Source organism: Terrapene carolina, unplaced genomic scaffold (assembly GCF_002925995.2).
Source record: "Terrapene carolina triunguis isolate 2854851 unplaced genomic scaffold, T_m_triunguis-2.0 Scaffold242, whole genome shotgun sequence".
In the NCBI taxonomy this organism is placed as follows: domain Eukaryota; kingdom Metazoa; phylum Chordata; order Testudines; family Emydidae; genus Terrapene; species Terrapene triunguis.
This window is the reverse complement of record NW_020664593.1, coordinates 9,416,655-9,433,104: the sequence shown is the minus strand read 5'-3', so window position 1 is coordinate 9,433,104 and position 16,450 is coordinate 9,416,655. Positions and strand designations below refer to the sequence as shown.

Genomic DNA, 16,450 nt, shown 5'->3' with positions numbered 1-16,450 from the left:
CTTTCCTCTTTTAGGTACCATGCTGGCTATTGGGCTTGCAGGAGGCACCAATCCTCTCTTAATGCCATTGTTTCCAACCCATTCCTTCCACCTAGGCACTTCCTATAAGTTCCGTGTCCGGGCGCTGAACATACTGGGGGAGAGCGACCCCAGCGCCGCGTCTAAGCCGTACGTTGTGTTAGGATACAGTAACCGAGTGTACGAGCGCCCCGTCACCGGGCCTTACATCACCTTCACCGATGCCATCAATGAGACCACCATCATGCTGAAATGGATGGTGAGGGAGGGAATCCATGTCTGCAGGAGGGAGGGATGGGCACGGGTTGAGTGGCTTAGAAGATGTTATCAGATCTCACCAGCTACAGCAGGCTAGGCTTCCTCAGTACTTGGGTGGGGAAACTCCAATCATCTAGGAAGTGCTGCTGGTGATGCATTGGAGTACTCTCCTTCCTCAGTGTCAGTACTGACTCAGTGACCCGCATGGTGCTGGGGGATGTGCTGCTGGACATGCGGTCTTCCGGGGGATGTGATGCTGGGGCTGTGACCTGACCATTTTGCTGAACAAAGATTCACGAAAGTGGGGTTGGTAAGCTTGCTGCCCTAGCCTAATTCCTGTTTGATTAATTAGTGACTCCTTAAATTTCCCTGCAGTTTCAACGGGATACACTGTTCATCTTCACTTCCTGTGCTCATCTGTTGGGTGGTGTTTCTGGGTGCTGCTAAACAGCCTCTACAATTTTGGGTGGGATCCTTCAGGCTCATGGATGCTGTCGAAAGGGCCGTTATTTATTAATCGATACACGTGAATTAACAAGGGCCGAGGATGGCATCCTCCTTTCCTACCTGCACAGATCTAAGGGCTTCCACTAGCCCAGGGTGAGCCAGAGATGCTTTACCCGCTTCCCAGCCCGCATCTTCTGGCCACAAATCCCCATGGGGGCTTCACGGCAGAGTTTCCACTGTTGGCTGCTTTTCCTTTAAACACAGAGATCATATCTGAAGGGGACTGGGGGAGGGCAAGGAAGGTGAGGTCTCACCTGAAATATCTTGGGGGAAGCCAGAAGCAGCTGATGGCTAGTGACTGTGCTGTCAGCCAGTGGGGTGAGGGGGAGAGGTTAGTCTGTCTGTCTCTTTCTCCTGTATGTGGCATGTGACAACTGGATCATTACACGATGCAGCTTGTACAGAACACCTGAGCCTTAGGGTAAAAACAAAGGTCATCAGATCTCATGCATGGCCAGGTGCATCACTGTTGGGACCAGGGGGGTGGGCCTGCTGTTCATGGCAAATCTGATGGCATCCCAGCTGTTACCCGGGTCCCCACGGAAGGGCAGGAGGTTGGGAAACGATAGTGAGCTCCCTTAGGTCTCCTAAAGAAGCCCCTATCCAAGGGCAGCATGGGGAGAGGGGAACATCCCTGCGGCTCCTCCCTGGGGAGAGGCGGTTTGATCAGCATGGACACCTCTAAACGTTGCCTTCCCCCTCATCTCTGCAGTACATCCCAGCCAGTAACAACAACACCCCCATCCATGGCTTTTACATCTACTACCGCCCCACCGACAGCGACAACGACAGTGACTACAAGAAGGACGTGGTGGAAGGTAAGAGGCGCAGTGCGACTGGCTCCAGCTGCCGCGTGCTGGGTGGTTTCTTCATTGAGAACATCTGTTGGCAAGAAGGAGTGGCTGTGGGGGGGCACCTGGCTATGGCGATGCCTAGGGGCCACATCTGCCCAGGCACAGCCCTGCTGAGGCTCTTCCAACATGACAAGGCGAGGTGGCAATGGGAAGCCTGTCTCCGGCACACCCCTTGCCCTCGCTGGGGTGCAGAGACAGGATTAGTGAGTCCGCATTTGCCAGTGGCCTTTGGGCAAAGGCAGTGAGGCTTGGCCTGAGTGCCGGGGCAGGGAGCTAACGGAGCCGTGTGTTCATTCCCCCACCCCTCAGGGGACCGGTACTGGCACTCCATCAGCCACCTGCAGCCAGAGACCTCCTACGACATCAAGATGCAGTGCTTCAACGAGGGCGGCGAGAGCGAGTTCAGCAATGTGATGATCTGTGAAACCAAAGGTATCCGGCTCCTCTGGGCGGGTCGGCAGCCGCCCCTCTTTCTCCTTTCCCAACGCAGGGGAGTGATTCAGGGCCTGGCCCAGAGGAGCCAACAGTCTGGATTAGAGATGAGGGAGGTGAGGAAGGGCAGGGTTTGCAGTGATGCCGTCGCGCTGGTATTAGGTCTGTGCACAGCTCGGTGGGGTACAGCCCCATTGGGCTGGGCTCTGTACACACATGCTGGGAAGAGACAGTCCCCACCCCTAGTCTGGGTTAAAGGCGAGATGTAAGAGGTGAATGAAACAAACAAGCAGGGGCGTAGGGGGGCTAGGAAGCGGTCAGGAGAATAACAGCATGGCTTCTGGTCAGAGCAAACTAACTCGCTTGGCATGGGCCCTGTGGAGGATGCCTGCAGCTTTCAGGAGGATTTTCACTGAGGGGAGAGTAGATGCTCAAGAGAGCAGAGTAGCGAGAGGGGGCAGCCTGCACAGAGACCCTTTTGAGAAAGCTGATCAGTCAGGCAGCCAGGCTGGTGTCAATGGTGGGGCTGGCACACGGTGAGAGGAAATCTGGCCAAACAGAGGAGTTGTGTAGGGTGTGCAACGTGAGGACAAGCGGGTTGCACCCGGGTGCAGTGGAGAAGGCAGGGCCAATGGAGACAGTCCAAGAGGTGACTCTTGTGTACAGTGTCTGAGGAAACAATTTAGTGGGCTCGTTTTGGAGGGGATGGGGAGGGGCAATGTGGGTGCCAGGGAGGAGGCTGCAGTGATGAAGCCGGGAGATGATCAAGGCCTGGAAGAGATTTTGCTGTCAGGTTAGAGGAAAGGGGCTGGCCTTTTGAACGGTTGGTGTGCAGAAAATGGCAGGATTTGAACACAACTTGGATGTGAGAAGGGAGGAGCCAAAGATAACGCCCCAATTGTGGAGCCGAGTGCAGGGAGGCTGGTGATGTTGTGAGTGACACAGAACATGGGGGGTGGAGAGGGTTCAGGGGGAAAGTCCAGCTTAACTGTTGGCTATGTTAGCTTTGAGTTGCTGGTGAGACATCCAGGAGGAATTGTCAAAAGAGGCAGGATTGGATGGAGGGAAGCAGCTCAGGAGTGGAAAGGTAGATATGTGACTCACCTGCACACTTAGCAGTTGAAGCCATGTAAGCGGATGATGTTGCTGAGGGAAAGGGTGTAGTGGGAGAAGAGAAGGAGACCAAGGACCAAGCCCCATAGGACCCCTCTGTAGAGCAGGAGAGTGATAATTATCTCTGCCTCCCTTAAAATTCCCCTGCAGCTCTTACTGGACACAGAAATCCCCTTCACTTCCTGTCCTGAGCTGCTGGGTAGTGTTTTGGGGTGATAGGAAATGGCTGCCCTGTTCTATCCCAGCGGCGGCTACATTTCCATGTAATATGATTATTATAACGATCAGTAAGGAAGGGCTCTACCCACCAAGCTACATGGACCTAGAGAGCCGGTGGTTCTGTGAACCATACACCATGTATGCAGCCCCCTTTAGCTGCCTGTTGTCTTGAGTGACATGTCCGCTTCTAACTCCCTGTCTTCCTGTTGCAGCTCGGAAGTCTCTTGGGCTGCCTGGGCGCCTTCCGCCCTCAACGGTGCCCCCACAGCAGCATCCACCGCTCAGTGGTGGGCACAGCGGGCTGGGGACTGGTGCCATGGTGGCCCGCTCCAGTGATCTGCCCTACCTGATTGTAGGGGTAGTGCTGGGCTCTATCGTCCTCATCATTGTGGCCTTCATCCCCTTCTGTCTGTGGAGAGCCTGGTCCAAGCAGAGTAAGTGGCTTCACACTGAAGAGGAGGGAGGGTGCTTGTTAGGGGCTGGTGTCCCAGTTAGAATAGTTGGGTGGGAAGATCCTGGCTATATTGGGGAGCAAAGTCCCAGTGAAAGCTTATGCAGACAGAGACCCAAGCTTTCTCCCTTGTCCAGTTTGTCAAGCCAATAAAGAGTCCTGAATTTTGGAAAGGAAGAAAGAAGGGACCTTTTCCCCTCTCCTGTCTCCATCAGGCAGAGTCCCCCCTTCAGTGGGGGCGTTGGATCATTGTTCCACCTGGCAGGCGTGTTAGCATGTGGTACAGCCCAGTGTGCCCGCAGGATCCTTGCAAACAACCAGCGGTGTTTCGTCTTCTCTCTAAGCTGCCTCCTTCTTCTCCCTCTTCAGAACAAACCATAGACCTGGGCTTCTCTGGAACGGGGCTACTGGTGTCCTCCTGCCAGTACACCATGGTGCCCCTGCGAGGGGTCCCCACTCCTCGAGCCAACGGGCAGCCCTATGCCAACGGGCAGCCCTATGCCAATGGTGTGCTGAACGGCGGCTGCCCCTCAGGTGGGACAGGCTACCTAAGCACAAAGTCCCGAGACTACAGTCCGGATGAAGTTCACCAGGTACCTTCTCCCCCTGTGTTAACATCCAGCATGTTGGGGGCTGAATGAGGGGGATGTTTCAGTCAAGCCCAGTCTGACCCATTGGCTACTTGGGTTAGAACTCGCTCTGAGATTTCGGTCTCCAGTCACTCCCTCTCCAGAGCTGGGGTCAGGTGGAGGGAGCAGCTTGCCAGGCACAGTGCCCAGTTAAAGGAGGCAACATGGGCAGGTTGGGAAGGGAAGTCCAGTTCTAGTTAACTTTGGATGGAAACACTAGGCCCCTGTGCCATGGATCCTGAGTCATGGGCAGAAGGGGTATAGGGAAGATCTTCTTAGCTCCAGTGATTAGACAGAGGGGCCCCTTGAGAGGCCGGCTGGAGAAGTTAGCAAGAGATCCTGACTTCCTATCAATAAGAGCTCCTGGCTCAAACCTTGACAGGGCATGCTGGGATTGTACAGGGGCTAAGACATAGGAGAACCCAGCCCACCAGTTCTCTTACGGAAATGTCGATATCATCTGATGGTTCCATGGCCAGTGTGAAATGAGTTTGTTGGTGCTCAGTCCAGTTCGCAGCAACAATTCTGCCCTCTCCCGTCGGGAGGCATGTTCATCACTGGCCACCTCCATTGCGCTGGTTCTGGAGTCCAGAACCTCTTAAATCTGGCTTGGATTCTTGCTCTTCTAAGATGCTCTTTTTCCTCTTTCTCCTTTCAACCACAGGATGAGACCAACACCTTACTGCAGGGGAGGGTGCTGCAAAATGGGACTGTCCAAGAACACTATCCAACCTCCCGGTAAGCTCTGGGTCATGGGACTCTGATGAGGGTTGTGCAGACAGGATACCCAGACATGGGACTTAGCAATGGAAAAGAGCTAGTTAGGTCAACTTCTCTGACATGCAGGATTGTTGCCACAGCCTATTCTCCAGTCTAGTTTTAAAGTCCCACCCTTCTCCCCCAACCCTTCCTTTGGGAGACTAGTCCACACCCTAAAACATCTCACTGCCTAGGATGCCTCTCGTAGCTCCTTCAGTTGGCTGGAATGCAACAATCACCATGTCCCTCTAGCAGACTTCTGGGAAGGAGTATTTAGAGATGGGTACAGACAGTACCAACCCTTATTTGTCTTTCTATCAGGCTCTCTGATGCTAGACCAGAAGACAATTCCTTCCTCTATAGCCTCCCAGATGACTCCACCAACCAGCTGCTCCAGCCACATGATGACTGCTGTCATCTTCAGGAACAACTTGTTGGCCTACATCACCCAGTGACAGGATGCAAGATGGGAGGCCCCAGCCTGGAAGCCCTGCGAGATCCCACGTTCCACAGAGGTCAGTGAACATGAGAGCTCAGTGCTTGCTGCTGCTATACTTGTTTAGGTTGATCTTGAAAGGAAAGTATCAGTCTGGGAAGACTTTTCCAAGGCTCTTGGAGGCAGGGCTGAAGGCAAGCTGTCATTTTTAATGTTCAGCACTGTTGTGCTAGAGCAGTATTTGACTATCACAAAGGGCATAAGGATGGCCATAGTGAGTCAGGCCAGTGGTCCATCTAGCTCAGTACCATGCCTTATGACAATGGCCAATGCCAGGGGCTTCGGAGGGAAGGAACCAAACAGGGCAATTATCGAGTCATCCATCCTGTCATCCACTCCCGGCTTCTGGCAGCCAGAAGCTTAGGGACACACATTGATGGACATAACCTTCACAAACTTATCTAATTCTTTTTTTAACCCATTTATTGTTTTGGCCTTCTCAATATCCCCTGGCAACAAGTTCCACAGGTTGACTGTGCATTGTGTGAAGAAGTACCCCCTTTTGTTTGTTTTTTAACTTGATGCCTATTATTTTCATTGGGTGACCCAATTTTGTGAGATCCCTTTGCGACTCTTTGCAAGTCTACTTTGGACTTCACTATCTTGAATAATTTTGTATCATCTGCAAATTTTGCCACCTCACTGGTTACCCCTTTTTCCAGATAATTTATGAATATGTTGAACAGCACTAGTCCCAGTACAGACTCCTGGGAGGCATCACTATTTACCGCTCACCATTCTGAAAACTGACCATTTATTCCTACCCTTTGTTTCCTATCTTTTAACCAGTTACTGGTCCATGAGAGGACCTTTCCTCTTATCCCATGACAACTTACTTTGCTTAAAAGCCTTTCGTGAGGGACCCTGTCAAAGGCTTTCTGAAAATCTAAGTACACTGTAACAACTGGATCACCCTCGTCCACATGTTTGTTGACCCTCTCAGAGAATTCTAGTAGATTGGTGAGGCAAATTGGTGAGCCGTGTTGACTCTTTCCCCAACAAATTGTGTTCATCTATGTGTCTGATAACTCTGTTCTTTACTATAGTTTCAACCAATTTGCCTAGTACTGAAGTTAGGATTACTGGCCTGTAATTTCCAGGATCACACAGCAACGTGAGGGGGCCAGAATAGCAGGTGGAGACCACAAAACTGGCCCAGTATATTGGAGGATGGGGCATTTATTTGGCGGAAGAGGGGTTCCTAGCACCCGCTGATTCTCATTGCTCTGAGACCTTACACCCAGGGAACTAACTGGTCTGCACCATGGCAGGTACCTAACCTGGCTGGAGATGTACCTGAGACATGTACTCAGCCGCTGCAGTACCTTAACCCTTCCAGTGCTTGCACTTTCCAGGCTGTCAGTCAAACAAGTGCATGGGAAGCCACACTTAAGTTCACAGTTCATGAAAGATTAGAATGATCCATTCCGCAGGGGCCTGATCCACCAAAACAATTCTTCCTGGTGGGGGAAAACAGGTCAGTCAGTGTCCTAGGACACTGTTACTTTGGTACCTGCTGCCATGTCTCTGTAGGACACAGCTACCCGCATAGCAGCCATGTTGAGAACCAAGCTCCACATCACTTTCTCTTTGCCAACAGGATCCGTTGTTAGAAGGTGATTTGGAGGTAGCAGTTCTACCTGGCACGTTCATGCACTGGTCAAAGCTTTGTTTCCTTTGGTTATAATTGGTTCTTGCTCCCCTCCCTTCTCAGGTACCCCTTGCTGCCTTGGCCTGGTGCCAGTTGAAGAAGTAGAGAGGCTAGATTGCTGCCAGCTCAGAGGAGAACGGTGTCCCCAGAACCCAGCCATCACCTGTTTGGGGCAGGACCCAACGAGGCATCTGAGCAGCAGCCCTCCACGGCACATGCCCTTTGAGACTCCTCCTCCTACCAGTTAGGGACAAAGCTGCCTTTGCAAAAGACTATTATTCTAAAGAGAGAGAGAGAGAGAGACTGGGTATTTATTTTTGTATAACATCCCTATTTATATATTTATGCACTTGTAAATAGATGTACATGTGCCTTTTATAATGCTATTGAGACAGAGGGGAGCCTGTGCAAGGTGACAGGAGGAAACAAGAAACTGGGGCATCTGCCAGCGATGGCATCGGGCTGTTTATCAGAACACACCCCGGGAACGACAGCCTTCTGCTCGGCACAAGCACAAGAGACATCGTAGGACATTGGGTCAAGCACAGCTGCGAAGAGGAGACTGGTCTAAAGTATTTGTTTGCAGCAGGGACCACATGAAAGATGAGAGTGTGGAAAGGAGGGTCCCTTTTCCTCTCCCAGCTGGAAGGGAGCTCCTGGCGACATGCCCCTCAGCATGGATTGAAATCATGTACAATACATATTGGCATTAACAACCCTTCACATACACACCGTCTGTAGTAGCGTATCTGCAAAGACAAACCCCTGCTTGAACAGCTAAAATAAAGGCTTTTGTCTTCTCTGTGGTCTGCTGTATGCTGAATACTCCTATGCTAAGCCCAGTCTCCTTCCCTGGCAGGAGCAGGGGTGGGGGGATGTTTTCCTTGAGTTACTGCTTTACACAGGGCCCCCAGCTGGTTCCTCTAACTCTAGGAGTCAACAGACGAGGTGAGGCTCAGTCCGGCTCCAGGTGAAGTCCAGACAGAATGCCCATTGGGGGTACAAGGTCGGACCTTTGAACTAGCTGGAGAGGGGCCAGAAAAGAAGAAAAAGAAACATTTTTTCTGTGCAGCTCTGTTCACAAAGATGGAGATGGAACTCCCCCATCTCTGTGAACAGAGCTGCACAGAAAAAATGTATCTTTTGTGCAGACTCTCTCCTGGTTTTCTTTTTCATTTCCCTTATTCCAAAAGCCTTTAGCATCTGTGTCTGTAGGTAAAGGTGCCCCTTTGAATGGTAGCTGAGGGTGCTTATAGGCCACAAGTAGACAGTATAAGAAACACTAGATGGGTGCAACTGCATTGCATCTGCCCAGCTGGGATCTCCACTGTTCTTCAATTCCGCTCGCTGGCTCCAACTGCTTTACGTTATTTAGGACTGAATCTTCCCTGGCTGCAGGAAGCTTCCCACGCTCTGTTCTGTCCTGCTGTTGCTTTGCTTCCCCTCCAACCTGAGTGGTTCACACATTTGATCCTGGTTCAGTTTACACAAAACACCTCACAAAGAACAATCTGGAACAACCTGAAAAGGGACAGAGAGCCTGGGAGGGTTGGTTGGTTTAGTTTAGTTGGTTCAAAAAGGTTTCTGGACCATTAACATCTAGGACACCTGCCTTAGAATGAAATCTCACCACTTGATGACTGAGGCAGTGAGACATCAGGAGTTCTGTAGACCATAGTTAAAGAACCACCAGATTCCAGGAGAAGGGAAAGGAAGAAGAAAACATGAAAACAATGATATATCCAGCCTTATTCTCTTCTAACAAGTTGGACCAAGTCCATAGTTACCCCAGTGTCAAACCAGCGTAAGAACAAACACACCAGGCGCACTTTTCAATAACACTGACTTCAGTACCCCAATTCATTGCAGTGTCTTATTTCTACTGACCTGAGACAAGCAGCAAAGTCTGTGATTTAGTCATGGCCTTCCCTTCTTTGGGCAAAGTTTAACCCTTCAGACCCTGAAGAAGTTCATCCACAGTGTACAGCATACTTGTCTTGGGCTCCTCCAAACAACTTGTTCCTCCCTCTCATTCCCCCTTTCAGAATGTGTCCTTTCCCCCCAGTGGAGTGGGCAGAGAGCATCTGTGGTATTGGGCTAGCCTGCTCTTCAGCAAACAGCTGGTGGAACATGCTTCTCTCGGAATACGTGCCCAGTTGCTCTTTGTCAGGACATGCTACATCACAAGATGCAACCTTAAGAAACCCATTAACTACTCTTTAGGCACTTAAGTACCAAAGATAGAGCTGAGGAGTGCAATTTCCAGTGGGTAGATCTCACACATCAAAAATTGCTTCCTCTTGAACAAGGGCTAAGAGTACATCCAGCATTTGCTCAATGCAAATCACTGTAGCACATCACTAACACTGTTCTATGATGGTCTCTGGAGCACTACCTAGCCTCTTTTATTGTCTAGCCAAGACTATGATAAAGGTTTAAAACAAGACGAGTGAATGTGAGTTGGGACTCCATTTTTATCCCTCTTTCTTACTTACTCTTTTTCCTTTACTACCTGTATGTACTACTATTTAAAATTTGCACTCAACCACGAGTGTTCTGACTGTCCAAGATCACCAGCCTCCAGTGCATTCTTAATGTATTTCTTTCTTTGCAGGTTTACGACGGTTACCCTTTGTAATTAGTCCTAGTTGTCAGAGCACACGCGATCAAAACAAAACTTTAAGGAAATCATTTTAGCCTTGCTTTGCAAGCCATGATACTAATATAGGATAGTCTACCACCCTAAGGCATAACAAGATCCAATGGCTGACAGCTGAAGTCAGGAGAATTCTCCATCACTTTAACTCCGGATTGGATGACTTTCTAAATGCTATGTGCCAGTTCAACCACAAGTGCTTGAGTCTGATGCAAGGATCAGCGGGTGACATTTTATGGCCTGTGTTATGCAGGAGGTCAGACTAACAGTAACAATTTCAAAAACCACCGTAGTGATTTAAGCACTTAGACACCTAAGTCACTTTTGAACATTTTACCCGACATAATCATAATGATCCCTTTTGGCCTTAAAAAAATCAAAGTGTATACTAGCCTCAAAACACTCCAACCTGCTTACAAACTTTTATTATCTACAGTATGATGCCAGCTTCAAAACTGACTTTACATATCTAAAACCCATGCAACCTCTTCCCATTCTTTATGCATATTATCCTGTAAGGGTGTGTTGGCTAATTAATACAGTTAAGAATTACCCATGACACTCAGCAGAAGAAGATACAAAATGGATCATGTTTCAAGAGGCATTGAAGGGAAGATCTACCCTGCTGGCTGGAAGACAAGGAAGTTAATAGGTGACAGACAGATACTGGGCTCTGGACTAGTCTGGGGCAAATGAGCTGTGCACAAGTGTATCCCAAGGCAGGTCTGACTGCCATGAAGAATAGCTTGTAAAAGCCATGGGAGCATAGGATGAGCCCTTATTGCAGGAGTGCAGACTTTGCTTAAAGGGTCCATAAAGACTGCACCTAATCGGCAGTAAACCAAGCCATTTGCTGCAGCTCACCACAATGCAGCCTGTGAACACAGCTTCCAGCCTGCAATGCTCTAGCTGGCTCTGAATGGAAGTTCAAAAGGGAGCATTGCAGGCTGGGATCTGTAGTGTTTACAGCCCTCTGTATTAAAGATGACTGGCAATATGAAACCCCAGGGGGAGACTGCAAATGGGACAAAACGTTTGGCCCAAACTTTGACACCCAGTGTGTTATTGGAACCGGTGCTGGTTGCTGACAGGGCCCCTCACTGACAAATGCCCGTTGCCAGGGAAATGTCTAATGAATGAGGCTAGTGACAGAGAGAACTTTAGTTCAGTATCTTGGTATCAGGTGGAGGCTGAGGTGGTGGGAAGATGCGCCCATCTTTTCTGCTTAAGAGAGTGATTTCCTCCTTGAGTACTTCTGCCTCCTGGGCCTGGAGTTGGACCAGTGTAATCAGCCTCTCTCTCTCCTGGATCTCAGCTTTCCGGGGGCCTTGGAATTCTGCTCCCTGTAGGGAGAGGGAAACAGAGCTCCCTTTAAGTACCGGGGAAGGCATGGCTTCACTTCAGCTGGGAAAGCAAAGCCTTCCCCTCACCAACCCAGGCACAGGACAAGTTTACACCTTCTCCACTCACATCTGATGCCCACTTGGTAAGTGACAGTTAATTCAGTGCTGGGCCTCAGAACAGGCACCACAGATAGCACGGGGGAAAGAACACACGTCATTTCACTCAGATCACTCTGGACAATGGAGTGGTGTGGACTTGCTGCGAGGGAAGTTCCATCCAGTTTCCTTTGGTTAGAAATATGGAGGTTGGATTGCAGTGGTAAAAGGAAGGCAAGGCCTTAACAAAGGGAAATCTGGGCATTGCCTGTTCCAATATCAGGAGTTGTGCTCAACTTTTACCACGAGAATCATTAACCCAGATCACTAAATGCTGATGGCAGTACAAGGAATTATAAAGGCGTCCTAGTGGGAACAGACAAATGCCTCTTACTAAACTGTCACAATCAAGTGTTAGTCAGGGCAGCAGGCAAGTTTACCAGGTTATTCTGCAGTGCATCCAGCTTCATTCCGAGTCTCTGCTTTTCAATACAGAAGCTGTTCAGCTGCTGCAGCTTGCTGGTGTTTTCTTTCATCAGCATCATCAGCCGTTGCCGCAGCTCAAAAATCTTCTCCTGGGATGGAGGAAAGTTGAAGGAAACTTTTTATTTTCTTTTTTTTAAGTGGCAAATACCATAATATTGCAGGGAGTAGATGTTTCTTAATGAACCTGCTCCAGCTCCCACTGAAGTCAATGGCAAAACTCCCTGGGCCAGATCCAGATCTGAGTTACACCAATGTAAACTCAGAGAAACTCCACTGAAGTGTAGTGAATTACCCCAGCAGATCTGGGCCCAAAATCTTGCCCAAAGACAGTTTTGCAATTGATTTATTGAGGAGGTGAAAAGAAGGTACAATGTATCAAAAATATGTATGTAGGCTGGATGTTTTATTGTGCACTTCTGGAAGAAACAATATTTTGGTCAAATGCCTTAAAATTAAAAGCAGGCAAGAGAGTGTATATTTATATGGGAGGTTTTCCATGTCTCTTGACTGTTGCAATCACTCTTAAATTTGTTGCACATGTTCCCTATGGTTTTCATATTTTTAAAATGACATAAATAACGCCTGGGTATTCTAACAATAACTGGAAGGTGGTTCCAGTTTACAAAGTAATAGCTGGGTCTCAGGCTGAATAAATGCTTGGGTCTAGAGGGCAAGCTCTTAGTACCAAGTAGGCTGAGGAGTTTATTAGCCCAGGAGATGGTTGTGGAGTTATCAGGAAGGTTTTTTTTTTAATTATTTGTGTTCCTGTGGCACTCAGGAACCCCAGGCATACACCAGAACACAAAGACTGTACCTACCCTAAAGCACTTACGAGCTAAATTCAATATTACAGCTGAGATTTTCAAAGGAAATTTAGGGTGTTAGGTGCTGAACATCAATTGAAAACAATGGGAAGAACACCCTAGAAATACCTTAGAAAGACAGGAACTGAACTCAGGAAAATAGTGACTGTATGTCATGATTCTCCAGTACAAAACAGCAAGTGTAACAGCAGTTTGGGGCTGAAGCAGAAAGGATTTTGGGATATGGGAGGAAAAAGGGTGTGGTTTAAGAATGATGGGTGAAAAGAAATTGAGAACTCCTGCTGAAGAGATTTTTATGCAGCTATTCAGTTTCTAGGCAAGTGCATTCCTTGTAATTGCAGCTGTATCAGTGGCCTGGGGGCCCCTGTCCCTGCTCCTTACCTCCCAGTTTTTGAGTTCCTGGGCTTGTATGTGCTCTTTCTCCATCATTTTCATCTTTAGCTCTTCCAGGTTTATGTTAACAGAGAGTGTCTGCAGGGCTTCCAAGTCCACCACCCGGCCAAACTTCATCAGCATCAGCTGATTACAGTTCTCTTCCAGTCCTAGCAGAACAGTCATCACATTTAAGATGTGTATTTGGAAACATTTTTCATAGGTGAATAATAATGGCTAGCATAGCTATGGGGATGCAGTTGCCTAGTGGCTAGAGCCAGAGTGGACTGGAACTCAGGAGACCTGGGTTCAGTTCCCAGCTTTGCTAGTAGATGAGCTTGCCCAAGTCACATCAATGATACAGATACAGATTCCTTTCCTTTGTAAAGCGCTTTGAGATCTACTGATGAAAGCGCTGTATAAGAGCTAGATATTATTATTGTCACTTTTCATCTGAGGACCTCAAAGCATTTTAAATACATTAATTCATGTAAAGCCTCAAAAATAACCCTAAATGGTAAGTATTTTTTTTTTAAACAGAGGAGGAAACTGGCATAAAGAGGTTAAAGTGCTTTTCTGAGGGCCCCAGGATTCAGAGTGAGAGGCTGGAATAGTAGCCAGGAGTCCTGATGCTCTAACCAGCACTTCTTCGTATCATCCATTATCAGTGTATATCATTGAAAAGCCACTGATGCCTATGAGAAACAGTTCTACTGCTGTGCTCCTGCTTATTTCTCCTGTGTGGTCATAATGACATCAGCACCATCTCCACAGTCGCCCACTGGGATATCAGTGTTGGTGCAGGGAGCAGAGGTGATAGAGGCAGCAAGTGAAGTAATTCACACCCAGCAATGCATATGCATTAAGCACAGATGCATGCAAGAAGAGATGCCCATCCCTATAAGATGGAAAGAGACCTAGAATGCCATATTCACAGCAGAGAAAACCAAACTGTGCTTAGGAACTCACGCTCGATCCTTATCTCTATCTCCCTCCTGTCCCGGATGAGCTGCTTATGCTGCTGCCGGGCCTGCTTGTAGAGCTCCCTCTGATCCAACTTCTCATGCTGCAGGACCATGATCCTTTGCTGCAGATACTCCAAGGATTGGTTGGTAAATACCAACGTTTGGGACAGGTCGGTGGGTAACTCCCCATTTACCACGTACTCCACCTGCCAGAAATAGTCACAGACAAGGCTGATGACTGCATGTTACTGGCGTTGGGAACTCAAGTCAGTGGTCTGGTTGGTGGACAAGTGATTATGGCACAGCCATTGTGTGAGGACAGCATGCTGTTTTAAACACGACTGGCAGAGTACAGCCTAGGGAAAGCCCATTCCCAACAAGGCAGACCCCAGCATGATCAGAGCCTGCTTATAGCCCTCCATGGACTCCAACGCAGATGCTGGCTCAGGCTTCCACCTTTGGCAACTGGAATGGAGCGAGGAGGCAATTCTTTACCCAACTGCCTGTGCATTCCAGCAGTCTGGGTCTGCAGAGCTATAAGGCCAGTTCTGACACGTTTCTGTCCTTAATTTCTGACCAAAGATCTATTTCAATGAAGGAAGAGAAAGCAGGCAGCTGGGCGAGAGCGGGCAGGGCCTGTCCTATTTTTTCAGTGGCCTCTGCATAAACCTCCAAGCATGACACAAAATAAAGTAACAGCAAAAAAGCACCCAACCCAGAGGAAAAAGTAACAGTGTGTCAAGTTTGTCTCCCTACTTTCAAATCACCTCCACTGGGACATCTGTGGATTAATACATTGTGCCCAATCTGCCAGTCTTTACTTGGGCAAAACTCCCAGTGTCTTCAGTGAGAATTTTGCTCACATGAAGACTCCAAGATCAAGTCCTTAATAGACTTCTGACCACAAACCTACACCATATTTGAGGTACATGGTCACTCAGCAGTAATGAGCACTTCTGCCTGGCCTTACTACTCAGTGTATTCCTTTACTGGTCCAGCAGTAGAGCGGCAAACAATTCTACTTTAACAACAACTAGATATTCCAAGTCAGTCCAGAGTCCCATAACACTGAGAAGAAAAACTGCAAGCAATGAACTATGGGCCCGTGAGAATACTACTGCTACTGTCACAACCTGGCCTATTTTCCATCTGCTTGGAATCGTCTTGCTGCTGCTAAACCAGATGCAGCACACACACTCTTGCATCACCTGATGTAGCTTCAGAGGCACTACTACATGGAGCTCATTCAGTCTCTGCTGCTTCTCCCGTTGAAAGGCCTCCAGCTCCCCCTCAGCTGTGTCCAGGCTGGCTTCCACCACTTTCACCTGCAGAGATGCAAGCCACATACTGATGTGAGGACTTCATAATTTGGCCCTAAACCAGCCACCATAGCAATGGTGACTGAGGGCTGCTCTGGGACTGGCTTAGAAGTAGGGTCCCAATCCATCAGATTTGTACTGTTGGGTTCTATGTTAAAGTGAAGGCAACTTTTGTCTAGTTTAAAGGGAATGTGATATGGAAGGGCCACGCTATTTTGTTCTGTTTTGTTATTTGTAGTGAACTTCCTTGCCCAATAATAGGATCATCTCCTTTCTAAAGTGAGATTCTATGCTGACTGTATTGGTGCAAAAGTGGCCTTTTTACTCAGTAAGCCCCCCTCACTATGCATATCAGAATGACATAAAAACAGCCATACTGGGTCAGACCAAAGGTCCATCTAGCCCAATATCCTGTCTTCCAACAGTGGCCAGTGCCAGGTGCCCCAGAGGGATTGAACAGAACAGGTAATCATCAAGTGATCGATTCCTTGTGACCCATTCCCAGCTTCTGGCAAACAGAGGCTAGGGACACCATGCCTGCCCATCCTGGCTATTAGCCACTGATGGACCTATCGTCCATGAATTTATCTAGTTCTTTTTTGAACCCTGTTATAGTCTTGGCCTTCACAACATCCTCTGGCAAGGAGTTCCACAGGTTGACTGTGCGTTGTGTGAAAAAATACTTCCTTTTGTTTGTTTTAAACATGCTGCCTATTAATTTCATTTGGTGACCCCTAGGTCTTGTGTTACGAGAAGGGGTAAATAACACTTCCTTTTACAGACCTCAATCATATCCCCCCTTAGTCGTCTCTTTTCCAAGCTGAAAAGTCCCAGTTTTATTATTCTCTCCTCATATGGCAGCCGTTCCATACACCTAATCATTTTTGTTGCCCTTTTCTGAACCTTTTCCAATTCCAATATATCTTTTTTGAGATGGGGTGACCAAATCTGCATGCAGTATTCAAGATGTGGGTATACCATGGATTTATATAGAGGCAATAT

General features: G+C 48.4%; 2 protein-coding genes across 7 annotated transcripts in view; one reads left to right on the top strand and one right to left on the bottom strand.

Moving 5' to 3' along the window:
- The window catches only part of BOC (BOC cell adhesion associated, oncogene regulated), an 81,501-nt gene extending 73,312 nt beyond the window's left edge, over nucleotides 1–8,189 (top strand). For all 6 annotated transcript variants that reach the window (XM_024202357.2, XM_026657382.1, XM_026657380.1 and 3 more), the window contains exons 12-19: nucleotides 96–277; nucleotides 1,496–1,601; nucleotides 1,947–2,069; nucleotides 3,614–3,835; nucleotides 4,222–4,445; nucleotides 5,146–5,219; nucleotides 5,562–5,755; nucleotides 7,451–8,189. In XM_024202357.2, coding sequence (XP_024058125.2) covers nucleotides 96–277; nucleotides 1,496–1,601; nucleotides 1,947–2,069; nucleotides 3,614–3,835; nucleotides 4,222–4,445; nucleotides 5,146–5,219; nucleotides 5,562–5,755; nucleotides 7,451–7,635 — 1,310 coding nt within the window. In that variant the 3' untranslated portion in view covers nucleotides 7,636–8,189. The remainder of the gene's footprint in view (nucleotides 1–95; nucleotides 278–1,495; nucleotides 1,602–1,946; nucleotides 2,070–3,613; nucleotides 3,836–4,221; nucleotides 4,446–5,145; nucleotides 5,220–5,561; nucleotides 5,756–7,450) is intronic.
- A 2,859-nt stretch (nucleotides 8,190–11,048) lies between these two features.
- The window catches only part of CFAP44 (cilia and flagella associated protein 44), an 82,500-nt gene continuing 77,098 nt past the window's right edge, over nucleotides 11,049–16,450 (bottom strand). Inside the window, exons 31-35 of the mRNA XM_026657390.2 lie at nucleotides 15,338–15,476; nucleotides 14,134–14,335; nucleotides 13,174–13,334; nucleotides 11,923–12,057; nucleotides 11,049–11,386 (exon numbers count right to left, since the gene is read on the bottom strand). Of these exons, the coding sequence (XP_026513175.1) occupies nucleotides 11,204–11,386; nucleotides 11,923–12,057; nucleotides 13,174–13,334; nucleotides 14,134–14,335; nucleotides 15,338–15,476 (820 nt within the window). The 3' untranslated portion in view covers nucleotides 11,049–11,203. The remainder of the gene's footprint in view (nucleotides 11,387–11,922; nucleotides 12,058–13,173; nucleotides 13,335–14,133; nucleotides 14,336–15,337; nucleotides 15,477–16,450) is intronic.